This window comes from Copidosoma floridanum, unplaced genomic scaffold (genome assembly GCF_036245765.1).
Source record: "Copidosoma floridanum isolate Cflo_tuat_1 unplaced genomic scaffold, Cflo_Japanese_pri ptg000028l, whole genome shotgun sequence".
NCBI classification, from domain to species: domain Eukaryota; kingdom Metazoa; phylum Arthropoda; class Insecta; order Hymenoptera; family Encyrtidae; genus Copidosoma; species Copidosoma floridanum.
The window spans coordinates 3,731,282-3,759,109 of record NW_028321905.1 but is presented as its reverse complement, the minus strand read 5'-3'; the positions used below and the strand labels follow the sequence as shown (position 1 = coordinate 3,759,109).

General features: G+C 38.0%; 2 protein-coding genes across 3 annotated transcripts in view; both read left to right on the top strand.

Annotated features, from left to right (window-relative positions):
* The first annotated feature begins 4,819 nt into the window (after nucleotides 1-4,819).
* On the top strand, nucleotides 4,820-5,387 carry LOC149373729 (uncharacterized). The gene is made up of 3 exons (XM_089595776.1): nucleotides 4,820-4,875; nucleotides 4,946-5,029; nucleotides 5,094-5,387. Exons 1-3 carry the CDS (start codon nucleotides 4,820-4,822, stop codon nucleotides 5,371-5,373), a joined length of 420 nt encoding a protein of 139 aa, XP_089451902.1. The 3' UTR covers nucleotides 5,374-5,387.
* An 18,227-nt stretch (nucleotides 5,388-23,614) lies between these two features.
* Fs(2)Ket (Importin subunit beta Fs(2)Ket) overlaps nucleotides 23,615-27,828 on the top strand; it is a 342,528-nt gene continuing 338,314 nt past the window's right edge. For both annotated transcript variants that reach the window (XM_089595816.1, XM_014355220.2), the window contains exon 1: nucleotides 23,615-23,927. In XM_089595816.1, the coding sequence (XP_089451942.1) occupies nucleotides 23,867-23,927 (61 nt within the window). In that variant the 5' untranslated portion in view covers nucleotides 23,615-23,866. The remainder of the gene's footprint in view (nucleotides 23,928-27,828) is intronic.

Here is a 27,828-nt window from a genome sequence, read left to right as displayed (position 1 = left end):
CTGTACAACCTTTCTCTCTCTTACACGCCTCTGATTGGTTGGCCCCCTTCCGTATATATAGGTATAGTCGTATCCACGAGTGGCGGTCGTGGGGGAACAGAGCAGATATATGTAACCTAAGCTTTGATGAAAAAGAACTTATACATTACCAGAGAATATAGAATATATCCTCTTTAAGTATAGAAGGCCAAAGCGGAATTCCGAGCAATACACACTAAAACAATAATCTTCCATTACAACATAATTAAAACAACAAAATTTGAATAAAAATTTCCAATTTTAATTAAAGCCCTCATACCTAGTTAAACAGTTCATGTATGGCTAATGACTCAATTGGAATGTTTGACTTCGATAGCTGAGCGGTCAAGAATGCTCGATTAGCTTTTGCGCTCTGGGCTTCGAATCTGACCTATGGTTTTTTTTTTTTTTTCAGGTATACATTTTCATAATACTTGTTTTATTACGTTTCGTTTGTTTATAATTTTTATGTATTTTTATAAATAAATTTATTTTATAAGATTTCACACTTTAATAATAAGATTTAAAAAACTACTCTTCGCTAATGCCAGTAAAATACTAATGCAAAAATGTGTAAATACTTTTTGTATATTATTATTATTACAAGTGTAAATATTATTTGTTTAATTATTTACTGCATTGATCGATACGGATTTATTGGGGTTCTAATATCTAATATGCCCTTTATCCTGCATGTATCCTATCCTAATGAAAAATACTGCCACTTTCCCGTCGGTTTCCATTGAGTAATGCCAATAAAAAATAAATTATACGACGTATTGTAATAGTATAATATTGAATTTATGCTCGCATTAGTATTTTGTTGGCATTAGCCAAGAGTAGTTTTTTAAATCTTATTATTTAAGTGTGAAATCTTATAAAATAAATTTATTTATAAAAATACATAAAAATTATTAACAAACGAAATGTAATAAAACAAGTATTATGAAAATGTATACCTGAAAAAAAAAAAAAGCATAGGTCAGATCCGAAGCCCAGAGCGCAGAAGCTAATCGAGCATTCTTGACCGCTCAGCTATCGAAGTCAAACATTCCAATTGAGTCATTAGCCATACATGAACTGTTTAACTAGGTATGAGGGCTTTAATTAAAATTGGAAATTTTTATTCAAATTATGTTGTTTTAATTATGTTGCAATGGAAGATTATTGTTTTAGTGTGTATTGCTCAGAATTCCGCTTTGGCCTTCTATACTTAAAGAGGATATATTCTATATTCTCTGGTAATGTATAAGTTTTTTTTTATCAGATCTTAGGTTACATAGATCTGCTCTGTTCCCCCACGACCGCCACTCGTGGATACGACTATACCTATATATACGGAAGGGGGCCAACCAATCAGAGGCGTGTAAGAGAGAGAAAGGTTGTACTGCTATTTGTCTTTTGTCTCTCTCATCTCGTCTCGCGGTCGGAGCATACAATGCTTCCTCCATGTATATATTCTCTAAGGGTTAGGCAGATTCAACATCAGAACTTTTTCCCTAGATCGTATATATAGCTACACGATCTAGGGAGAATGTTCCGTCAAGCAGACAGCACAGCAGTAAAGGGGCATTGCCAAAGACTCGCGAAAATTAAAAATTGTAATATTATACCACAAGTGCCTATCCCCTAATGACCCGGGGCGCTAACTGGCCTCTCTATTAAATAATGAAGTATTAATTATTAGCACAAGCGCCTGTTACCCGATGACCCGGGGTGCTTACTGGCCACTCTGTGATATAATAAAATATTAATTAATAGCACAAGCGCCTATCACCCGATGACCCAGGGTGCTTACTGGCCACTCTGTAAAATAATATAATATTAATTAATAGCACAAGCGCCTATTACCCAATGACCCAGGGCGCTAACTGGCTACACTATTATATGATAAAATAATAATTATTAACACAAGCGCCTATCACCCGATGACCTGGGGCGCTCACTGGTCGCTTTGTTAAATAATAAAGTATTAATTGATAGCACAAGCGCCTATCACCCGATGACCCAGGGTGCTTACTGGCCACTCTGTGAAATAATAAAATATTAATTAATAGCAAAAGCGCCTATTACCCAATGACCCGGGGCGCTAACTGGCTACACTATTATATGATAAAATATTAATTATTAACACAAGCGCCTATCACCCGATGACCTGGGGCACTCACTGGTCACTTTATTAAACAATATATCATATTGATTAATAACACAAGCGCCTGTCACCCAATGACCCAGGGTGCTGACTTGCTACTGTTTAAATTAATAAAAGGTTAATTAATAACCTAAGGGACCTGGGGCGCTTACTGGTCGCTATATGAAACGATGTATATTATTAATTTATAGCACAAGTGCCTGTCACCCGAAGACCCAGGGCGCTTACAATTGGGTGATAGTCACTTCCGTTATTATTGAAGATTTAATTATGTATTAGAGTAGCCACTAAGTGCCTTGGGTAATCGGGTGAGTCACTTGCATTAGGAATTATTAGAGTGGCTACTAAGTGCCCCGGGTCATCAGGTGATAGTCGCTTTAGTTATTATCTATACGAGTAGCCCGACCCTGAGTCATCGGGCGATAGGCGCTAGCGTTATTATTCACGATTTTTTTTTTATTACAGTGGCCAGTAAGCGCTCTGGCTCATTGGGTGCTAGGAGCTTGTGTTATCAGTTGATTATAATTAATTATTGAGTAGAGTGGCTAGTAAGTGCCCTGGGTCATTGGTTGATATGTGCTTGTGTTATTAATTTAAAAAATTTAAGAGCCCTGTTGATAAATGACCGACCACGCTTGAGTATACGGGAATCCTAGGATAAATAAGTCTCCCCTTACACTCATGCTGTAGCTATCCTTTGATTGGCTTCGGAACTTTTCTAACGGAAGGTTTCGATAGTGGTGGGAATATGTGAAGATCCTTTTCGCCACTATCTCTCGTACGACGGCGTAAAATTTATTTTTTTTTTTGCATAAGTGATTGATCTGACAGTTTTTAAAAAAGCGCTTTCAAACGTTGCTAACGATTTCTCAGTTTTGGGTAATTTTTTCAAGTCAAAATTAGCAAGTTGCTCGCAGAGTTCGTAGAGCCAATATACATGAAAAGTATTTCTCTTACCCTTTGTAGCGTGTCTATACTAACAAAATTAGTATTAATCATTCGTAACTTGATTTCGGTTTTTGTTAAACAATTGTTAATTGTCAAATTTTTATGTGTAGTTGGTAAAATAATTATTTTTGTCAAATGTGCGATTTTTATTTCTATTACAATTTCAGACGCATAAAAAATTTATGCTGCTCATTTTTATGTACGGCACTGAAGCACAAGCAGAACAAAACATAAAATTGAACGAGGATTTCTATTTCCTTGCATATTTTTACTTTTGGCAATGTGCAAGAGAGACAGATACCCACGTTTATTTTCTATCTCTTTCTACTGTTGCCTCAGCGCCTTACATAAGATCGAACAGTCTAAATTAATACATGTCTATAATCACAGTCATACACCCCAGGTAGAAATTAAAAGTGGGAGGAAACTGAGCTCAAGCTTGGCTGCCACGCTACCCACTTTAACCGCAAGTTGACACCTGACTTGGCCTCCAATGAGTATGTTGTATAACGCTGACTTGGGCGCAGCTTGGCTTGTTTTGGCATGACTTTCGGCCAGTAGTCGCCCACTTTCGTATGCAGATTAGTATAATACAGAGACGTCTTTATATGAGTACACAAATTTGGTATGACATATGTGCGAGCAGACCCACACGGAATATATATATACAACCTTGCATGCTTATTTATATCTAATATTAGTGCAAACGAAAGTGGGTGATTACTGGGCAAAAGGGTTGCCATGTCTGGCCAAGCTGCGCCCAAGCCAGCGCCGTATTGCAAACCCACCTGCAGCCAAGCTAGGGTGCTTGATTTGGACCTTGCATTTAAGCTGGGCTGCACCATAGACATATAAAGAATAGACTGCTTAATAGCAGCCGGGGCAGTGAAGCTCGCGTAGAAAGAGAGAGAAGACGAGGGCAGTCAGTCTTTCTCTCTCGCACACTCGGGGAGAGGGGGCCCGAGGCAGACGGACGGAGAAGGGGCACAGTTGCATATATATGTAAACATATATATGTATGCATGATGTTTGTTTACTCAGTAGCAGACGATGCAGTGCAGGTCATATAGGTTGATGCATGACAGCTGAGCAATTCTCAGGATAGTTTTAATTATAAATATTTTGGAAGCAAGTTAATTATTTATTACAATGGTAAAATTATGTGTAGTATGTGCAGCAGAGCAAAGTTCAGCTAATAGCAACCGATCTTTTCATAAGTAAGTTATTTGAAGTCTTCCGATGACTTAAAGAATTAGGTATTTTATAAGATGCAACTGAAAATAAAAATTTAATTTTCGAGGATTCCAAAAGATGAACAAAGGAAAAAAGAATGGTTACAAAGTATTGGTCGAGAATCTTGCTACAGTGGTGCTGTAATATGCAGCGACCATTTCTCTTCAGATGATTTTTTTAACACTGATGGAATTACAACTTTGAGGCGTTAACGACCTTCTGCTACTCCCAGTTTGAAAATCAAGTAATTTTGTACTAGTGCACTTATGTTGTGATCCATCTGTAATGTATTTAATGAAAATTATGAATGATTTCAGTTTAAACTTTGTAAGTGTCACCAGCCAAGTAGATTTTAGAACTGTCAGTCATGAAGAAGTTATCATCCCTGTGGCGTCTACGCTTGACAACTTCTCAAGTATTGCCAGCCAGACTGATTGAAAAACGAAAAACTCATATGAAGGAGTCAGCATGCCTGCTGAGTCAACGCTCGACGACATTTCTCATCATAGTCTTGATGGTGAAACGTATGTGGTAGTTTAAAAATTACTCTTGTGAAATATGCATTTTTTATGAGTGTATTACACTATATTTCAGAGAAGCTTCTAAAAAAGAAGTGACTTTAAATGTAAATAAAAGAAAGAGCGATTCTTCAGATCAAAATATTAATCAGAATAAAAGGTTTGTTTACAAAACAATGCAGAGTGCAAATAAAAAACAATTTTTACATGTGTTTCTGTTTTAGGATGAAATCAGATCATAGTGAGCTAAAGGTTGGTAACAGAATAGCAGTAAAAACATCTCGTTTTACAACTGAGTACTTAAAGAGAGAGGATTTCACTTCAGATGAGGCATGGATTAAATTTGTGAAACATACAATTTACAAAAGACAGGAATCGAGGCGCGTGAGGCAAAAAAGTCGTCGAAAAATCGTGACAATGAAAACTTTTAAAGATATGCTTAATAATTTGAAGTCCAAGTACTTCATATCTGATTCTGATTTGACAAATCTTCAAGTTAGTTAATTAGAAAGTTTTCTTTTAATAAAGCTCTAAAAAAATTGAACAAATTTTTTTATTTTAACAGTATGATTTTTTTGTGTATTTCATAATTAATTACGCAGGATTACAAAAAAATTGTAGCACACAAATAAGCAGATATATATCTACATTTATATATTCTCTGTGTAATGTAAGGCGTTAAATTCGATTTCGTTGTTCACATTGCTTCATCAGGTCAAGATTTTTTTTTTAAATCAGGATGAAATAACATTAGATATCATAGTGTCACCGTGTAAGGTACGATATGCGTGGCACATCGATACGCTTTGACACCCCATGACTTTTAGATGAAAAAAATCTTGATGTGATGGAGCAATTTGGACAACATTCGGATTCTTTGCCTCAAATTATATTGGGAATATATCTTCGCTCATTTGTATGCTGAAATTTTTTTTGTGGTCCTGTGTTATCTGTTGCTGCAACAATATAAAAAATGCGATTTTGTACCATGTGTAGGAAAGCCAAAAATATTTACTTTATTTTTAATGATTTTCTTAACCTTATTTTATTGGGTAGTTTTTGAAGACCATCGATTTTAAAGTTATTTTATGATTTATACTTTTTTTCAAACATGCTTTGTTTTACTAATTGATTTATTTTTTAAAATAATTTATACTATTGTTTTGATTTTTCAAATAATTTGTATATTATACAAAAAATTATACCTACTCAATTTATACCTTCTTTGCAAAGTATTTAATGTGTTAGTTATCTGATCAGTTCAAGGTCCCATTGACTGTCCTTGTGGAGACTGTTTATTCTGGTTTAGTAATAGTTGTCGTGCTTTATCCGTATATCATACACGTTTATCCGAAAATATCTGATTCCACCGTAACATTATTTTTTATACGTTTACATGTATAATAAAAAAGATAATAAATACATACAATTGTTATAAAGAAAATGTTACATCGAATTTTTATTATTATTATTGCAGGATACCACCCCTGAGAATGTTCAACAGTTATTAAGAGCAATGTTCTTCAAAAAAAAAAGTCATCCTTTCCCTACACAGATTAAAACATTCGCAATGTCACTTCATTTTCATTCCCCGGCCGCCTATAATTATTTGAGAAGTTCACACTTAAAAGCCCATTCCCCACCCTTCGACCTTGAGGCGCTGGACGCACTCTTGTAATTTTAAACCCGGAATTTCTACAGAAATTTTGGAACAAATTTCTCAAAAAGTGAAAAAAGCTGCTGAGAATAACAAAAGATTGGTTTTTAATTTAACTCTAGATGAAATGTCAATTCGTAAGTATATTGAGTGGGACCGAAGTTGTCAGGAGTATCATGGACTTGTTGATATGGGAACTCAGGAAAAAAATGATAGTGATGAAAACGTTCAGCCCGCAACAATGGTGTTGGTTTTCATGCTAGTGTGCCTTAACGAAAATTTCAAGGAACCGGTGGCTTATTACTTGATAGACTCATTATCAGCTCAAGAAAAAGCTTATATTACCAAAAACATTTTGATCTCGACTCATGAAAAAGGTATAGACGTCGTTTCTATTGCCTTTGATGGAGCTAGTACAAACATTTCTATGGCTGAAAAATTAGGGTCAAAGTTAAAATCGTCAGAATTTGACGGGTTGAGACCTTTTTTTCAGCATCCATGTACGAAAAAACCGGTATATGTTTTGTTTGACGCTTGTCATATGATCAAACTAATAAGAAATGCTCTAGGTAGTTATGGACAATTTGAAGATAAAGATGGGAATACTATCAAATGGGATCATATTGTAAATCTAGTTAAATTGCAAGAGTCCGAGGGATTACATTTGGCAACAAAAGTCCGCAGAAGACACATAAACTATCAAGATGAAAAAATGAAAGTTAATTTGGCTGCCCAAACTTTCAGTAATTGCGTTGCAAGTGCTTTAACTTATTTGCAAGATCACTTAAAGTTGCAAGATTTTCAAAATTCTCGTGGAACTGCTAAACTATGTAAATTTGTTAATGACATATTTGATGTACTTAATTCTAAAAATATTTATGCAAAATCAGAGTCAAAACTTCCAATCAGTAAGACAAATTTAAATGAATTGAAGTATAAGGTTACACTTTACATAGACTACATAAGTACTTTGAAAATTGCTGGTGTGCCTGTTTTACAATCAAAGCGTCGCACAGGATTCATTGGATTAATAATTGATTTGAAGAATGTTTGTAAATTTGCAGAGCAGTTGATAGCAGAAGAAAAAATAAATTTTCTTCTCACTTATAAATTGTCACAAGACCACTTGGAAACTTTTTTTGAATATATACGTCGAATGAACGGATGGAACAACAATCCAACAGCCAAACAATTCAAGTCTGCGTATAAAAAGCTTCTCTTACATGTAAACATGTCTACATCTTTTAACTCAAACTGCATACCACAAGATGACACACTTTTATTAAAGATAGATCCCAGTGAAGTCAAAGGTCAAAATAAATCTGAAAGTGCTGACAGAAGTAAAGAACATCAAATTTTTGAAATATTCACTGACCATGATTATACGAAGTCTGCACCATGGTACATTTCTGATTATGTCAATGATGTTGTGGAATACATCTCGGGATTTGTTGTAAAAAATGTTCGGTCAAAAATTGATTGCACTACTTGTAAACTTAAATTACAAACAACTGAATTTTATTCTCCTTTAATTCAGTGTACAGATAGGGGTGGCCTGATTTTTCCGTCAAAAAGTGTTGTAACTATCTGTAAGACAGCAGAAAGGGTTCTAAGAATGTATAGGAATAATCTGTTTACAGAAAAAAAGATCATAGATTTTCTGATTAGTAAATGTTTCAGACAACTGCCAAGAACACTTTTTAATGATGATCACATATATGATCAGCTAGCAATGTTTGATCATAGAACACAACTTATTAAGATTATATTAAATGAATTCTTCAATTTACGTATCCACCACGAGTGCTCACGATACAAGGATGAAATGAAAAGAATCAGAATGAAAAATAATAAAATTACATTGTTTTCTGGTCGGTAGTGTACATTAATAAATTATAAAAAACTTTAATTTTTAATTATTCTTTTAAATTATTTAGAAATCATTTATCATCTAGGCATTGGGGTAATTTGAGAAATATGATATGTTTATTTTGTTGACATAAATGAATTAAAGCACGTATAATACAGCTGTCGCCTGTGCACTGCATCGTCTGCTACTGAGTAAACAAACATCATGCATACATATATATGTTTACATATATATGCAACTGTGCCCCTTCTCCGTCCGTCTGCCTCGGGCCCCCTCTCCCCGAGTGTGCGAGAGAGAAAGACTGACTGCCCTCGTCTTCTCTCTCTTTCTACGCGAGCTTCACTGCCCCGGCTGCTAATAAGCAGTCTATTCTTTATATGTCTATGGGCTGCACACTTTCAATCAGTGGGTGTAATCCGCAATCGCCGCCAGCAGTTACATATGTATACGACGTGACAACGTTGCGTGGTTGGGGGCGCTACTGTCGATTTACTGGTGATGTGATCCGCAATCTCACCAGCAGTAAAGCAGACGACGTCGGTCTACTAGCTCTTTTTCGTGACATTTTCTGATTGTAAACAAAGCAAAGCAGACGAAAGAATGTCGGAAAATGTCACGAAAAAGAGCAAGTAGACGGACGTCGTCTGCTTTACTGCTGGTGAGATTGCGGATCACATCACCAGTAAATCGACAGTAGCGCCCCCAACCTTGAAACGTTGTCACGTCGTACATATGTAACTGCTGGCGGCGATTGCGGATTACACCCAGTGTTGGGATTTAGTTCCGGCCAGACTTGGGAATTCTCAAGGACCCAACCTATCTGACGTGGGAAATCACTAGATCAAAAAAAAAGTACCCAAGGCGACGTGCGAGATTCAAATGAGGTCCAATAATACGAGCATCCATCACCTGATGACCCAGTGAGCTTACTGGCCCCTCTGTTAAATAAATAATTTTTAATAACACAAGCGCCTATCACCCAATGACCCGGGGCGCTTACTGGCCACTCTGTCCAATAAATAATTATTAAAATAACACAACACCTATCACCGTATAACCTGGGGCGCTAATTGCAAATCTAGTAAATAAACAACTATTAATAAATATGTCAAGCACCTTCTTCCTGATGATCCAGGACACTTATTTGCAACACTATTAAATAACGAAACGTTGATCGATAACATATGTAAACATATCACAATTTTGATTGCTTATTAAGTACAACAAAGATTTTTTTAATTGGCACTTTAGTAATTACTTGATAATTTATTATTGAATAGTAGCCAGTAAGTACCCCAGGTCACAAGGTGATAGGCGTTTGTGTTAATAACAATTATTTATTCATCGGAGTTTCCAGTAAGCGCCCTTGGTCATGAGGTGATAGGCGCTTGTGTTATTTTAATAATTATTTATTGAACAGAGTGGCCAGTCAGCGCCCCGTGTCATTGGATGATAGGCGCTTGTGTTATTAAAAATTATTTATTTAACAGAGTGGCCAGTAAGCGCCCCGGGTCATAAGGTGATAGGCGCTAGTGTTATTTTAATAATTATTTATATAACAGAGTGGCCAGCAAGCGCCCTGGGTCTTTGGGTGATAGGCCCTTGTGTTGTTGGACCTTATTTGAATTTTGCGCTTTACGTTCGGTTTTATTTATTTCAGATCTAGTGATTTTCCACGTCAGAGAGGTGTTGTCCTAGAGAATTCCTAATTTTGGCTGGAACTGCATTTAACGCTGTTGTAATCACCTGACAAGAATGTGATCCAAAGACTAAGACTAGGGCTTGGCCAGGCAAGCCTTACATCGATACCAGGGCCTGGGCAGGTTTTAATATCATTGTCATTGTCTTTGTGGTTGGCCTTGTGTTACTTGCTGTGATAGTGGTATGCCATATCAAAACTTTATTTTATGTGTATTTACATCCGTATACTCGAGAATTAATGATTTGAGGCACCGTTGATTCTTACTGTTCCGACAGCACGGTATGCATTACACCTCTGACCCAGGCACCGTTTTCTTTACTCTCAGATGGCACGGTAGCATTACACCATACTGACGAGTCTGACGTTGCTGCGTGCCTGGTCGAATGGGGGGTAAAGTTCTCTGCCACCCCCGATAATCCCATCATCTCCCTAATCTATCTGCTAATGGACTGGGATGAGACTGGGACGTGTGGGGTCCTATACAAGAGGATGAGAGCTTTCGCCTTACCCCTTAATGTGTTTGTCCTCTTCGTGTAATGGACGATTGTGGATGCAATGCTGAGTGATTCCTCCGCAAAGTAGGGAAAATAAGCGAAATGTTGCTTGGCCCCTAGCCTAGACGTCTTGATTATGTCCAAGACACGAATGGAAACCCTATGCTACATTTTTTGGATGTTCTCCATCTTGATCAAGGCCAACGACTGGACCTTAAATGCTGATCCCAAAGCTAAGAGCATAACGAGCTTCCAAGACAAGGACTTAAGTTCCAGCTTCTCCAAGGGGTGCCACTTTCGAAGCGTTGCCAGGACCGAAAGACTTCCCACGTCTTCGCATACCTAAGAGTTGATGGTCTGCTTCTAAAGACGCCCCTGAAAAAACGGTTAAAAAGGTCTGATATATCCTGATTTTGCAGGTTGATAAGAGAGATGGTCGCTCTCAGTGCACTTAGCGTTCCGTATGATGCCCCTTCTCGAAATTTCGCAGTCAATCAGTCCAGAACTGCCTTAGTCCCTGTCACCAGAGGGTTAAGTTTCTTGCGTTCGCAATAAGACCACCAGAATCTTAGGGCAGAGTCATATTGCTTCCAAGTGTTGTCCGAAATTGAACCTATCATGATAGTGATGGTCTCTGGCTCGAGACCTTTGTTCGTATAGGTTTTCCGAAGACAACAGTGGTCACCAGGGAAAGGCTCCTGTTCAACGGATGGTAGATCTTCCTGCAAGGAGACAACAAAAGGTTATGGGATGGATCCCAATTCCCAACGAATCGTCTCTGAGATTTGCAGACGTCTAGAAGCTTGCGAAGGCTAATCTGGTACGACTATAATTCTCTGACCTCCCTCTTTTCTGATCTTTTTAAGTACTCGAGGAATCAGAGAAAAAGGTGGGAAAGCAAACCAGAAAAAGGGAGCCCAGGATATCGTAAAGGCATTGATGGCTAAGGCCCCGGGATCTCTACCCCACGGACAATATATTGGGTATTTTGTGTTTATACGTGAGGCAAACAAATCTATCTCTTGGGTGCCTAATACATCGCAAATATCGCTGAATGGCTGATCCACTAATTCCCATTTCGTATCCACGTTCATAATTCTGGAATGCTCTTCTGCAATGTTCTCCTTGGAGGCGACGGATTCCGCGAACACCCAGAAGCCACTGCCAATGCACCATTCCCAAAGTTTCTTTGCCAACAAATGCAGCTTACGATGCTTGGTACCACCCATCTTATTGATGTGAGCCAACGCTATAACGTTGTCTATTCTAAGGAGAATCTGTCTGTCTCTTGAATCCGTGGCAAACACCTGGAGATCTAAAAAAGCCGCCTTTACCTCGAGCCAGTTTATATGCTCCTTTCTCTTCTCCAAGGACCAGATACTCTGTGCCATTCTATCAGCACGAATGGCTCCTCAACCTAGACCAGGTGCATCCGAAACGATCTCCATATTAGGTGAAATCTCTGATTTTGTTAGATGCAGTCGGCAAATGGGCTCGCCACCAAGCCAGCTCCTGGATCGAGCCTTCCGACACCCTGACGGCTATCTTGCCTGAGAAATCTGGTCTTGATAAACACCGCTGCTTTAATGTCTCCAATTCCTTGTGATAAGGCCATCTATGTACGCTACTGCTGGACACGCTGAGACTAGAATTACTATCAAACTTTCCAGTGAGTGGAACGAAACTACTGTTCTTCCCAACTGCTCATCGACCAGATTTTCAAGCTTGCGCTTCTTATCCTGCGTAACGAGATCAGCAGACGGGATGAGTCTAAAACCACTCCCAGGAAATTAGTCTGCCTCGAGGGAATCAAAGCGCTCTTGCGGGCGTTGATCAGGAATCCCAGAGACTCAACAAGAGCTGTTAGTTCGATGCAGTTGACCTCGCAGTCCTTCGCTGATTTCCCAAATATTAAGAAATCATCTAAATAAGCGATGATTCTAATCCCCCTACTCCTAAACCTAAACAAAACTGGACGAATAATCTTTGTAAACACATAGGGAGCCGAAGACAAACCGAAAGGCAGTGCATTAAATTGATACAAATTCCTCTGAAACGAGAACCTTAAGTACTTTTCACAGCTAGGATGGATGGGGACTTGTAAGTATGCATCCTTTAAATCCACCCTACACATGAAATCCCCCCGATCTAAAAGGTTCAAGGCTGATCTAAGGTCCTCAATCTTAAAGTGCTCCTTCACTACGAAAAAGTTCAGACTTTTTAGGTTTAATACGAATCCAAACGAGCCTTCTTGTTTGGGGACCAGAAAAAAGGGTGACAAGAACTGATTATTCGATGGCTCGCTTACCTCTTCCAACGTCCCTAAGTCTAATAGCCTGAGAACTTCTTTACTCAACTTGGCCATTTCCACTGCATTGAAAATACACGGTCCCGTTTGCTTCGATTGGACAGGTTCTAGCCAGAAGTCTAGCTTATAGCCCCTTATCGCTTGTAGAATGCTTCGGTCCGACGTAATCGCAAGCCAAGCATTGCTAAAATGAACTAATCTAGCGGATAGCATTATCTCAGCTTCTAATTCCTGATCCTAGGGGGCTGCATTGATGGTATGTCCTCTTGGTGGGCTGAGCTCCGTGCTTGTGGGGTGAATGCTGACGAGAGGTAAATTTGCGGTTGTAAGGTGAAGAGCCCCCGCTCCTCGCCTTCTCTTGGTTGAGGGGGCACGACAGTTTACCGAGTTCTGGTGGGTTGGCTTCAGCGGAGCTTTAGGTTTAGGCTTCAAGTTCTTGGACACCTTCTCCATTGCCCTGGCCCCCTCGATCAGTGCCTTCAGGTCATTACCGAAGAGCAAGAAAGTTGACTCTACCAACCTCAAGGCCCTCTGAATCTTGAGGTCAAACCCTCCGATCAAGAATAGCTTCCTTTCCTGGTTTAGCTGGTAGAACAGCTCTGCAAACAGCTTAGAGGGATTTGACAGATCCTTTAACACGGCCGTTCTGTCAACGGGAATCTCTGCATCATTAATGATCCGGTTGAGAGCCGAGGCAGATGCTGAAAGGGCTGCACCTGCTATACCTTGAAAATCCTTGAGGTGGTTATCCTTACTGCGCACCTAACATGCAGCTCCGCCACGATCTCTGGGTTAAGCGACAGTGTCTCTAAATCAACGCAGCCCTTGATCAGGGTGCTCTTAAGCAGACTCTCCTTAACCTCCTTTCCCAAAAGTCCCCCTCTTGCCAAGCCGTAAGCCTTGAGTTTAACTCACTTTTAAGGGTAAGGTCGAGGATCTTTTGATCCTTAGGGTATTTACCCAGAACTAAGCTTGCCTCCCCACCTGAAAAAAAATGTCTAAATTCTATGTAGAATTACTTCTGTGAAACTTTCAGGAAAGCCATATGGCATTACACATGGTTTTACATATGGCATTACATAAAGGGTTTTAGCTTGGTAATGCCATATGTAATTCCATATGAAAAAACAGATGGAATTACTAATTGGAAAAAGAAAAAATTTCTACCATCTAGAAATAGCTGCAAAATACCATAATTAGTTATTTGCAGTTCCCAATATATGTTATCATCGGGATGATAACTCCAAAACGAAGGGGTTCAACTGATTTTACTTCTATAGAAAAAAATTTCATTTCTTCATTTTTTTTTTTTTATTCCTGAAATATAACTTGAATCCTCTTGTTTTCGAGTTATCATCCAGATGGTAACACTAATTATGTACAGTAAATGACGCATTACAGTATTCTGCAGTTATTTCTAGATGACAACATTTTTTCCTTCTTCCAATTTGTAATTCTATGTGTTTTTTTAAATGGAATTACATATGGCATTACCAAGCTAAAACCTCGCTCTTATGTAATGCCATACGTTAAACCATATGTAATGCCACATGGCTTTCCTGAAGGTATTACAGAAGTAATCACACATGGAATTCCGTCTTTCTTTTTCAGGTGAGTCATCCTTTGATAGTTTATCACCATCTGACCCATTGTCCTCCTTCTGCGTCTCTTCCAGATCTTCCTCCTTGCGAGTCCCTCTCTCCCCCTCGACGTCCTTACCATCGGATGTTGACTTGCTTCGTCCACCTCCTTGCAACGCTAACACATCTGTACGGAGGCAAGCTCATGGTTAGCGTGGAGGAAATCAGATAATGGGTAAGGGATTAAAAGGATAACCTTAACGATACCCTCACAGCAATCACGCCTGACTCTAGCTCAGAACAGCTAGAGCTCGTGCGTAAACCCAGCGTTTACTTAAAAACGCGGGAAATTAAATATAAGGTGGGTTAAAGCAACAACGGATCAAGCTACTACACTAGAGCTCGCACGTGCCCACCACACTACTATGTGCACACGTGCATTACACGTGACGGTGAATTTGGTGAAAACATGTAAAAACAATCATGGGAGACGAAGAATCGAGAACGAAAAGGTTTCTTACCCTCAAACTGGAGCTGTTCGTCATCCTCAACCTGAAACTCACCCTTCTGGTCCTCACAATCATGGTAAAGGATGCGGCCCTCGAGCTCAGCGAGAGCTGCCACAGCACATTGCGCCCAGCTACCAGAGTCTCCCTTGCTGCCATCAGCGTTGGGTTAGGCGGATTCAATATCGGAACTTTCTCCCTAGATCGTATATATAGCTATACGATCTAGGGAGAATGTTCCATCGAGCACACAGCACAGCAGTGAAGGGGCATTGCCACAGACACGCGGAAATTAAAAATTGTAATATTAATAACACAAGTGCCTATCACCCAATGACCCGGGGCGCTAACTGGCCTCTCTATTAAATAATAAAGTATTAATTATTAACACAAGCGCCTATCACCCGATGACCCGGGGTGCTATAACTGGCCTCTCTATTCAATAATAAAGTATTAATTATTAACACAAGCGCCTATCACCCAATGACCCAGGGCGCTAACTGGCCACTCTGTGAAATAATAAAATATTAATTAATAGCACAAGCGCCTATTACCCAATGACCTGGGGCGCTCACTGGTCGCTTTATTAAACGATATATATTGTCGATTAATAACACAAGCGCCTGTCACCCAATGACCCAGGGTGCTTACTTGCCACTGTGTAAATTAATAAAAGGTTAATTAATAACCCAAGGGCCTATCACCAAGTGACCCTGGGCGCTTACTGGTCACTTTATTAAACGATATATTTTATTAATTTATAGCACAACCGCCTATCACCCAATGACCCAGGGCGCTAATTGGCCACTCTGTGAAATAATAAAATATTAATCAACTAGCGGCCCCCCTCTCGGCTTTGCCCGAGACTTACTAAATGGAACACCGTAGTGTGTTGACATGTTATGTGAAATGTTTTTAGTTGAAAATTGTACACATAGGGGTAAATGACCCAATTACTGCGCACTGAAATTTTTGATTGTACTAAATTTCTCATTTCTCAATGTTTTTCGATAAAAATTGAACCAGTTTCACTTACTCTTTATCTGCAGCATCTTGTGCGATTAAAACGACAAACATTTTTATGTTAAGTAACTTTTTTTTTAAATAATTGTTTTAGTGCTGATATCACTTGCTGGTATTACTGCGCATGGTTATAAAATTAGCACCAGTCGCTGCGCCCCCACATACTGCGAGGGTATGTCCCATAAGGTTTTAATGCTGAAGCCGTAGACCCAATTGCTGCGTACCAATTACTACGCACGACTACAAAGTTTTGTAGGTTAGATTCGTTTAGAGTCACTCAGTTAAACAATTACAAATGTCATGATGTAAAGTATGATTCGGGATTGAACGTTATTAATGTCCGTACGTGTCACAATATCCAAGCACCCAAATTTTTCAGTGTGTTTTTCTTATTTTTAGTTACCGTTGAGTGCGCTGTAGTTGGTGCCTGCGCAGTAATTGGGTCATTTGCCCCTACTCCTGACACTTATGAGAACAAAAATCTTATTAAAAACGTATTTATTCGCAATCGATACAGCTTATTTGGTAAAATAATAAACTGTAAAAATTAAAAAAAAATGTAATTATGCTAAAAAGTACAGTGCGCTCCTTATGTCATAAAATGGTTGTTGGCCATAAAGAGCTATCGATTTGCAGTTTCTCCCGTATGATTTACGAAAAGGACTATTTTTTAAAGCTGTTAAGATTTTAAGCTCCCAAAAAATATGTATTAAAAAAACTTTTTTTTCTCTTATCTCACAACTTTATTACCAGAGCAACAAAGTCCTGGCGCTTAATCTTTACAATTTTTATTGCCTCAAAAACATAAATATATTTTCTACTTATTTAAAAACTTAATTTAGATCTTTAAAGCATTGAGAAATTACTGTCAGGGTACAATAAAAAGCTGATTTTCCACGTAATGAATTCGTTATTTGTCGATTTTGATGCTGCTGTTCCAATCTCGATAAATTTTCTGCGTTGGTTTCTTGACGCCTGAAATAGTATTTATTAGATACATTGGAAGTTTTTCTTCCAATTCACTCTCTTGTGACTTTTGTCATGCTTAAGACTTGTGACCCCTAAAGGCTGTTTTCTGTCAACTTTGTTAAGTTCAAATATATTTGTTGGCAAGCCCTAGACTGATCAGGAAAAAAATTATAAAGTCCGCGAATCTTTGGAGCTAGTTGTAGAGATCTTTCCCAACGTCTCCCAGTATAACGTCGAAGACGTTGGTGTCTAAAGCACCTTTTTTTTGCATAGACTCAGTTGTTTTGGGTGATCTAAGATGGGGAGATTGGTTCTTGATGCTTGCCCGTTGGAGACTGTCCCGTTGGAGACTGTCCCGTTGGTTTAAGTTTTTGATTCCCCTTATAGCTGTTAGGTTTGGCCAGCGCAGACCTTGGAGAGGATCGGTTATTCCTGGTTGAATGCTTAGAGTCGAGAGGGTATAATATAGGGTCGTTGGACAGCGGGATTTCCAGCTTTGCGAAAAACAACTCCGCTCGTGATGACTGCCAGCGAATGACTGACTTGGTTTGATACTTAGTGGCCGTCTTTAGTTGATATAGTCTTTAAGTCGCAAAATCGCTTCCGGAAATGGTAGTGTATTTGTTCGCAAGGTAGTTTAAACTTAGGTGGTCCTTAAAAGAACCGATGAGATTGATGGTTAAGTAGGGAACGTGAATATTTCTAATGGCCCTAAAAAGGGCCAGTGGTGAAACTTCCAGCTATTCCTTATCATTATATTCCTGATGATGAAGAGCTGGCTGCGGGTGGCTTGACTCTTACCCGCGAAGTCTCTATGTATGGAAATTAACTGTAATGTAGGAAGGTATGCTGCTGACCAAAAAATATCTCGTCTTGGAGTCGTTCCCCGGATAAGCAACCGCTCAGCGTTAGTCGAGAAAAAGTGGGTATGCCGTTGGGGATACGATCGCTGAGAAGGGAGCCGTTGTGGCTGCTTGTGCTCCTCAGGGCTGTCTTACCTGGTTTACATTTGTAGCCCAAAATTTTCTGACGGTACCAGGGGGGATGGTGGTACGAACTTAGGAACTGATAACTGTAAAGTGTTGAAGAAGGTTGTGCTCTGGCTATATTCGTCTCCTGGTATTCCTCTGGAGACTTTATTGAGTAGAATAATTTTTTGTTGGTCACACTCGTCAATCCTTGAGATTTAGAGTAGAAGTAGACCTGGGTCACTTGCCCTTCAGAGAAGAGTGTCATCGGTAACCAGGTTTCCCAGCTGCACGTCTATTATTTACATTGTCGATGCAGTCCGATAAACTGCCAGGAAACACCTGGTGGAGATTTGGTGACTACCCGGCGTATTATAACTACACACTTATTTAATTCTGTTGTAGATAGCCTCGATTTTATGTCGACGCCACCGGGCGGATCCTACTGAACTGAAGTGAAAAGCTGGCGTATTTTTGCAAAACTTTGAGCTTATTTATTGCTATTGTTATTAAATTTTTTAAGATAAATACTATACGAAAACCATCTAGGAAGTGTCACGAATCAGTGTAAAAAATTTCAGCTAAATCGGTTCAGTACTTTTCGCGGTTAGCGATTACAACGGTTTTAATGACTTTGCTTTATATATTAGTGAGATAGCACAAGCGCCTATTACCCCATGACCCGGGGCGCAAACTGGATACACTATAATATGATAAAATATTAATTATTAACACAAGCGCCTATCACCCGATGACCTGGGGCGCTCACTGGTCGCTTTATCAAACGATATATATTATTGATTAATAACACAAGCGCCTGTCACCCAATAACCCAGGGTGCTTACTTCCTACTGTGTAAATTAATAAAAGGTTATTTAATAACCCAAGGGCCTATCACCAAGTGACCCGGGAAGCTTACTAGTAGCTTAATAAACGATACATACTATTAATTTATAGCACAAGCACCTGTCACCTTATGACCCAGGGCACTTACTGGCCTCTCTATTAAATAATAAAATATTATTTAACAGCACAATAAGCACCAATCACCTGATGACCGTTGTGCTATCAATTAATAATATATATCGTTTAATAAAGCGACCAGTAAGCGCCCCAGGTCATCGAGTGATAGGCGCTGGTGCTATTAATTAATACTTTGTTATTTTATCAAGCGAACAGTAATCGCCGCGGGATATCGGGTGATAGGCGCCTCCGTTAATAATTAATACTTTATTATTTAATAGAGAGGCCAGTAAGCGCCCCGGGTTACTAGGTGATAGGCGTTTGTGTTAATAAATAATATTTTATTATTTAATAGAGTGGCCAGTAAGCACCCTGGATCATCGGGTGATATGGGCGCTTGTGCTATTAATTATTACTATATTATTTAATTAAGCGACCAGTAAGCGCCCCGGGATATTGGGTGATAGGCGCTTGCGTTAATAATTAATACTTTATTATTTAATAGAGAGGCCACTTAGTGCCTTGGGTTATTGGGTGATAGGCACTTGTGTTATTAATATCACAATTTTTAATTTCCTCGTGTCTGTGGCAATGCTTCTTTACTGCTGTGCTGTCTGCTTGACGGAATATTCTCCCTAGATTGTATAGCTATATATACTTTAACATCGGTGTATCCACATTAATTTTTTTTCCTTTTGCTTCAAATCTTTCCGTGCCGATTTTAAAATACAAAACGCAGGGGCCAATGTGCATCTGCAAAGAGGTGAATCACCTACAAGAATGCTCGTAGCTAAGGTACTACGACCATGCATGACTCACTTACATGCACGCTGGCCTACGCTGACCGGAAATACAAAATAAAATATTTTTCTACAACCATAGATATAAAAGTTTAACTGGGAACAGTTAAACTGAAATATTAAATTCAGATATAATGTTAGATGAACATAAGGTGGAACATTAGGATAGCTTAGAATTAATGCATAGAAATAAGCGAAAATATTATTACAAGCCAGAATCATCACAAACAACCAGTACGTACTACATCACTAGCAAACAACTACATTACATATTAACTATAACAAATTTGGTACACAACTTTAGTAACCTTCAAAGAACTATCCGATTTTTACCATTCAAGTTATCAAACTCATAATTTACAGAGTAACCATTTTTTTCATCGAATTAATAATTTAATAAACATACTGCAATAGTCTAATTTGTAATCTAGTTGATTGCTAACACTTTTCCCCGAATGTAAAGGAAAAACGGAAAATAACCCTTTCCTTTTTCTTGACTTGGAGAGAGAGTCCATATGCCTGCCTCCAATAGGGGTAACAGAGTCCTGATTCCCCAGGGTACCACGAGACGACTCCCTCTCCAACTACTAGCAGCAGAAAAACATGTTTACCACAATTATACCAAAATTCCGCATTATTTTTGTAACATTATAAACATTCAAACTACCGGTAAAACAAATTATGTTAACTCACAACAAGCAGAGCACTAGTATTCTAACAACTGCTATTCTTATTATCATTATTATGATTATTATTATTATTATAATTATTATTATTATTATTATTACTATTGTTATTACTATTATTATAAATACCACCGCTAATTATAAGTTAGTACGGCCGCAGCCACCGTTTTGGCGCTTAAGTAGTAGTATTAACTAACAACTCACCGATCGTTTGTTCACCCTAGCATCAACCGAATTGTTAAGCGATTTTCACTGCTCTTTTTGCAATGAACTTAGCTGAACGAAAAACCAATGTGTAGCATTAGTAAATATTAACAATACCTGGTCGTAATGTTAAGATTAAAATATATTGAAATTCTGTCAACTTTTGAAGTTAAAGAGAAAGGAAGGGCATGAGTAAGTGAATCACCTTCCCTTCTCTTGACGCACAGAGGAGAACAAGCCGGATGTGGGATGTGCCAATTTCTGAGTGGCTAAACTAGAGCAGTTCTAGCCAATTAGATTTTCGGCTATTGTCTTTTCTTCAAAATTTTACCCCTGCAAGTTTTCCTGCGTTTTTCGAGCTAGCGCGTGACAGAGGTCCGCTTCTCGCAACAAAAAGGCCCGTAGGCCCAGAGGAAAATCAGTTTGCAGTTCGTAGTTCAGAGTTTGACTCGACTCGACTCGGCTCGAAGATAGCCCTTCAAAGTGGACTGAGTAGTAAGAGTCCGCCTCTGCTACAACCCAGTCTACTGCGAAGCGAGGTAAATCAATTCAGATCGGCACGCGAAATTCGACGATACCCTTCGAAGTAGACTGAGTAGTGAGAGCCCGACTCTGCTACAACCCAGTCTTCTGTGAAGCGAGGACACAGTCGAATTTCGCTACCACCCTCGAACGATCAACTAGTTGCCAGAGTCCGTCTCTACTGCCACTTGGTCTACTTCGAGAGCGACTTACATCCACGCTGGTTCAACGTCTGTATAGCAACTTTCACGTTTAAATAAAAGTTAGTGACCACATATCATATTCTTTCTTTTGACCAAGTGTTTCCTTTTGCACGAATACCATTACTCGCCCTAGTATTGGTACCCGCGGATCACCGGGAAGTATAAAGTGTTTTGTTTGCGCGAACGCCATATTAATACCCGCGGATCACCGGGAAGTATAAAGTGTTCTTGTTTGCGCGAATGCCATATTAATACCCGTGGATTACCGGGAAGTATAAAGTGTTTTGTTTGCGCGAATGCCATGTTAATACCCGCGGATCACCGGGAAGTATAAAGTGTTTTGTTTGCGCGAATGCCATGTTAATACCCGCGGATCACCGGGAAGTATAAAGTGTTTGTTTGCGCGAATGCCATATTAATACCCGCGGATCACCGGGAAGTATAAAGTGTTTTTCGCGAACGCCACTACTCGCCACAGTATTGGCACCCTTCGGTCACCGGTAATAGCAAATTAATCTCCAGTATAAAGTGTTTTTCGCGAACGCCATTACTTGCCACAGTATTGGCACCCTTCGGTCACCGGTAATAGCAAATTAGCCACGGACAATCCGTTGCCCTCCGTGTTAATAATACTATCAGAACAACAACGAACGATCGAGTTAAGGCAAATGCCTACCGTGATATTAGTGTGTGAAGGTCAAATTACGTACGATATCCTTACTCGTGACGGTGTTAACTGTTTTTAGATCGTGAACGAGGTATACACCGCTCTTGACAAAAGAAAGCCGCGAGCAAGTGCATCGGAATATTGCACAGCAGTCAGTCTTAGTCGCGTGAAAGCAATTGTACCCCTTTTTGAGTATAACGCGTCTTTAAGCTGAATTACCCTTATAACCCCGCGTCCCACCTACGCGCCCAGTGTGAATCCCGAGCATTGAGCGAAAGCTTAGGCTCAAATAATACGTTGCGCCGACGTAACAATACGATCTAGGGAAGAACTTCCGATATCGAATCCGTTTAACCCAACGCTGGCTGCCATTGATACAATGCTCCCAACGATGTAGCTTCTCCAGGCGCTAGAAAATGAATGAAGAAGGCATAGTAGTAAAAGGGTAGCTGACCAGGGCGGGGTGAGGCCAGTGTTGGTTGATGAAGATAGTATTCTGCATTTTTATTACTAGGATTTATATATAGCTACAGATCCTAGTGAGGAAAATGCAAAAGCTGAATAGGAGGGGGGAGGAGGCCAGTGGTTCTCCCTAAATGTGACTGGCAAACTTGTGGGAAATTCTAATTGTCAATGTGGTGCAAGACGCAAATACCCAGATAACTCGACACAATTACATGCACAATAACTTGATAAACTAATCCCAAGATATTTAACCTAATAACCCAATGGGCCAATAAGCAGTCTCATGAGTGTGAATAAATAGTAAAATTTATTAATTAACAAAGCAAGCGCCAATCCCCACAAGACCCAAGGCACTTACTGGTTGCTTTAATTATTTGTGATTAATAAAATAATACCGCAAGCGCCTATCCCCACACAACCGGGGGAGCTTACTGGTCGCTTACTTAATTTACTATAAATAAAATAATAACGCTAGCGCCTATCCCCACACAACCGGGGGAGCTTACTGGTCGCTTACTTAATTTACTATAAATAAAATAATAACGCAAGCGCCTATCCCCACACAACCAGGGGCACTTACTGGTCGCTTACTTAATTTACTATAAATAAAATAATAACGCAAGCACCTACCCCCACACAACCAGGGGAGCGTAATTTTAATTGCCTATCTAGTACGACAAAGATCTTTTTAAATGGCGCTCTTGTAATTCCTTGATAATTTATTATTCAATAGTAGCCAGTAAGCGCCCCGGGTCATTGGGTGATAGGCGGTTGTTTTAAAGAAAATCATTTATTTAACAGAGTGGCCAGTTAGCGCCCCGGGTCATTGGGTGATAGGCGCTTGTGTTATAATGTTACCGCGTGTCTTTGGCAATGCCCCTTCACTGCTGTGCTGTCTGCTTGACGGAACATTCTCCCTAGATTGTATAGCTATATATACGATCTAGGGAAAAAGTTCCGATATTGAATCCGCCTAACCCAACGCTGGGCGATGCCTTTTTTTTAGCTCGGTCAGTTTTAGTTAGCTCTCAATTTTGTGGCGTCACCTGGGTAGTAGAAGAGGTACTACCAGCAAATATCTTCAAACAAGGAAACGAAGTATAATTTCCACTCGGGGCTCGGCCTCGGGGCCCAAGCTCCAAGGACCAGGTCATAACACATCCGGAGTTCGTACTTCAACCCTTAACTAAGCATACTCGCATCGAAGTAAATCTGTATGTCTACGTTCACGTGCGATGTACTTGCGCGCGCGACGTTCTGTATCCGCATAGTTGTTAGTTAAGCCGGCTAATGGTAGTTTTTATTATTCTAAAGTATTGATAAATGAAGAAAAAGTTCATATATTCATATACACATGCATTAAAAGTCATTTGTATGTTGTAAGTCAGTCACTTATTAAACACTAACAAGATGCAAATGGATCCAATAGCAGTTCAGCTTATACAAATTCTTGAAAAAACAGTCTCTCCAGGTTATTTGTTATTTAAATCATTTAACATGCTTATGATACTGTACGGCTTTTAGAAAAAATATTCTTTATTGTGCTCGTATTCCTTGGAACAAAATGTTTTAATCGATTGCATAGGATTTTTTTACAGTTGATGGACCATCAAAGCCTTAACAATAATTCAAAAAATTTTGCAGATTATTTATAGGTTTAGAAGGGTATCTTAATTACAAAATGTCTGTGGGATATTAAAAGCATATTGATTTTTTACTCCCGCTTCAGATTTATTGGAAATGTTCGTTCAAGTATAAACGTTTCTTAATAATGAGCTACAGTTGTAATATTCCAGATGGTCAGTGCACTATAACAGACAAAAAATCTATTTTTGTATCTATTTCAAGTTTTTTGTACCATTAAACAATATTTAGTATCAACAAAATAAATTACAGTAGAGCCATTCATTAATTGTGCATGAATATATTTATACTTTTTTAATTAATAATATAATAAAAAACCTGTCATGTACTGTATATCAGATTATGTTGGTAATTGTGTATCAGTGTAATAATCAAATTTTAATGAAATTAAACATCTATACGACTAAGAAGGATGCGAACTTTGTGTGAGGCAATTTTTGGAAATCCAGCTCAAAAGTTTAACTCAGCTGTGTTACTTTTTTTTATGTGTAATACGTAATTTCTTAGAACTTTAAGAATTATGCTGGTATGTAAGGCAGTATTTTTTATTAAATTGTTACATTTTAAATGCTCGCAGCAACATACTTCGTTATTTCAAATGCTTTGGCATTCTTCTGTATGTAAGTATTTTATATATTTCGAAAGCATTGAAAATCATATTTCACACCATTCTGTTATGTCAGTAAGTATATAAGTGATTTGATTTATAAGGGGATTAGTTGATTGCGTTCACAGCATAGACAATTTGTGATTTCTTAGATAATTAAATACATATTTGGAAATTGTACAATTTATCTTTTGTACAGAGTAAAATTCAAATAGCTGTTTATCAGAGTAAAATATAATGAATGCTATCAGAAAAAAAGTGTGAGTTTCACTGTTGTATTACATGAGAATGCCACATATAAGTCATTCTACCTAAAACGGTGAATATTCCGTGATCCACTTAATTACAACGTTGCCCCACACATGAAAGATTATCGATGTGAAATAGTTTTATAATAATCAAGGAATGTTTTATGCTGAAGGCACGGAATTCAGGTCGTAAAACATTCCTTTAGTTGAAGATGCGATAAAGGAGCTGCATTAGCGTTATGGGCTTGTGGCTTACTCGAAAATTTAAAGTTTTGTTACCTTATCTAGAAATGCGGATTTTGCAATTTTTTCTATGGCATAAAATCTCAAAGTTATTTACATAAATAAAATTTTTATGCATTTAAGAGACCCTACAAAATTGAATCGAAGACTTAAATGGTATTGAAGTTGTGCGACCGAAATCTGATAAATTAAAAATTTCAACGGGAAATGCTTTGACAAATACTTGTAATTCAATTTTGGCGTTCTAATTAAAACGTTTTGCATTATACGAGGGTCGGCAATGTTGCAGAAATTTTTTTACCATTTTTCTAACCCAATGAGCCAACACTTCAGGCTCGCAATTTTATAAATTCAGTCTCCCAAAAAAAACCAAGAGCCCGTAACGCTAAGAAATGTCATGTAAGTTTTTGAAGCGTTTGATCAACTATTTGGAAGGTTATGAGTTGAAATATAGCTGGTTTGTACGCAAGATAAGCGCAAGGGCGATGCTTTATTTTTTATGTAGTCCGTCAGAGTATCAATTTTTAGACGTATTCGTAAGAGCCCGTAACGTTTTTTTTTTTTTTTTTTTTTTTTTTTTTTTTTTTTTTTTTTTTTTTTTTTTTTTTTTTTTGAAAGCCTGTAACGCTATCCGGTAATAATACAAAACGCATTGTATCTTCGTTAAATTATCAAGTGTGGTAGTGAATTGAACAATTGTCCATGATAAATAAATTACATAAATGTGAGATTAAAGGAAAATTTTTATGTAGAGCGCCTACATTTCAGTTGTAATGAGATTTTCTGAAAGTCCAAAACACTACTATTTTTGAAAAATAAAACAAGAAAATCGTCGTAAACATTTGTTTTGGACAATTAGAGCGGGGCTTAAAAAATTTTAGCTTGTTTTGGTCACAGACAATAAGGTAAAAATACTAGCTACTGGCCACTTAGTAGCAGTTATCAAAACAACATCGTATATTTTAAACAACTTTTAAAATTTTAACTTTGGTTAGGTATAAATTGATAGCTATGAATCTATTTCAAACTATACGATAAATAGAAGTCTTATATCCGACCGTAGACAATAATTATTTATAATTACTAAGGGGCTTGGACCCCTGCGTGCTCCGCACGCCAACCTCCCAAACTTTTTTGATTAAACATATTTCTAATAATTACTTAATCTAAATCGAATGATTAAATTTTTAAAATCAATCTGAGCTCAAACCAATAAAACGACTTCGATTAACCAGCGCTTGTCTACTTAATCTCATATGTACATTTAAATGTACCGCCTTTCGTCCCTCACGACTAATCAGATCACGGCGTATTTTGTCGACAGTCACGTGACACTCATTCTTTTAAGATAGGATCTGAGTATGTCAGATGCTTTAGTATATGGCCATTGAAAAAAAAGGTTGCTTTAGTGGCTCAAATTTTGGAGCCAGTAACTGACCACCTCATGCTAAACCCGTATATAATTTGAGGTGGCTGGCTACTAGTGCTTGTCAAAAGTAAGGTTATGTACCCACTTTATGTATAAGTGATCTAGTTCTTAGCCACCATTTTTTCAAAAATTTTTTTTAAAGTCTTGAACTGAAAAAACTAACTTAATTGCTCATTAAAATGAATTATTGATAAGTATTTACAGTAATGTTATCCTGTCACGGATTAGTATTAATGTTAATTCTTATAATTCGTGAAACGTTGTCGGTGGCCAGGTACTGGTCGTGGCCAGTAACTAGTGCCTTAACCTTACAAAAAATATATCCGTACAGTTAAATTCAATTTTAAGGTAATCCTTTACTCCAAAAATGTGATTATTTGTAATTGAAGTATGTTGAATAATAATGTTAGAAACATTACCTGTAGAATACAATCACAACATTTGCACGAAATTATAAAGAATTAAAAACAGTATTTATTTTGGCTACTGCATAGATTTACTAAAAATATAGAATAAAAGATAAAAATGGCAATACATTAAAGATGGCACAGGCAACTTTTTTTATTTTTGAATATTAGTTTTATAGACATACAAAATACAATATCAGTTTTTGAATACATCAATTTATTGTATGATGATTTTCTAATCGAAGAAACTGTTCCTTTTTTTAAATATTTAGCCTATGCTTGCTATGTTAAGTGGTGAAACTTTGAAGCCTTGTGTATTCGTTTCGGCATCTCTGGCTACTCTACAATTTTAATACTTGATTGATAGTAGATAAAAAAGTATATTAGTATGTTTAAAATTTCAAAACCATTCTTTGGCTCTTAATTTTATCAACTACTATCTTGAGCGTTTGTCCATTCTGGTCCTTTAAATATGCCAGTTCCCATAGAATGACTTATGTACAAGTTACATGTACAGAAAGATCAGAAAAAAACTTTATGTTTTGAAGGAAATATTAGTAACTTATTACAAAATTCATTGCTTTACTTTTGTTGAACAACAGTTTTTTTTTTTCGTTTTTGAGACAATTGATCTGGTACACTTTAAAAAAAACTTTCTGCCATGTTTTAAAGTTTTTTACTGCCTCATTATTCAACAAAATTTTAACTTTCTGAGTCATGAAAATCGAAAGAGGCCGCCCAAGTATTGTGGATAGGGGGGAGCTCAAACTAAAATTTATTGAATTATTTAGACA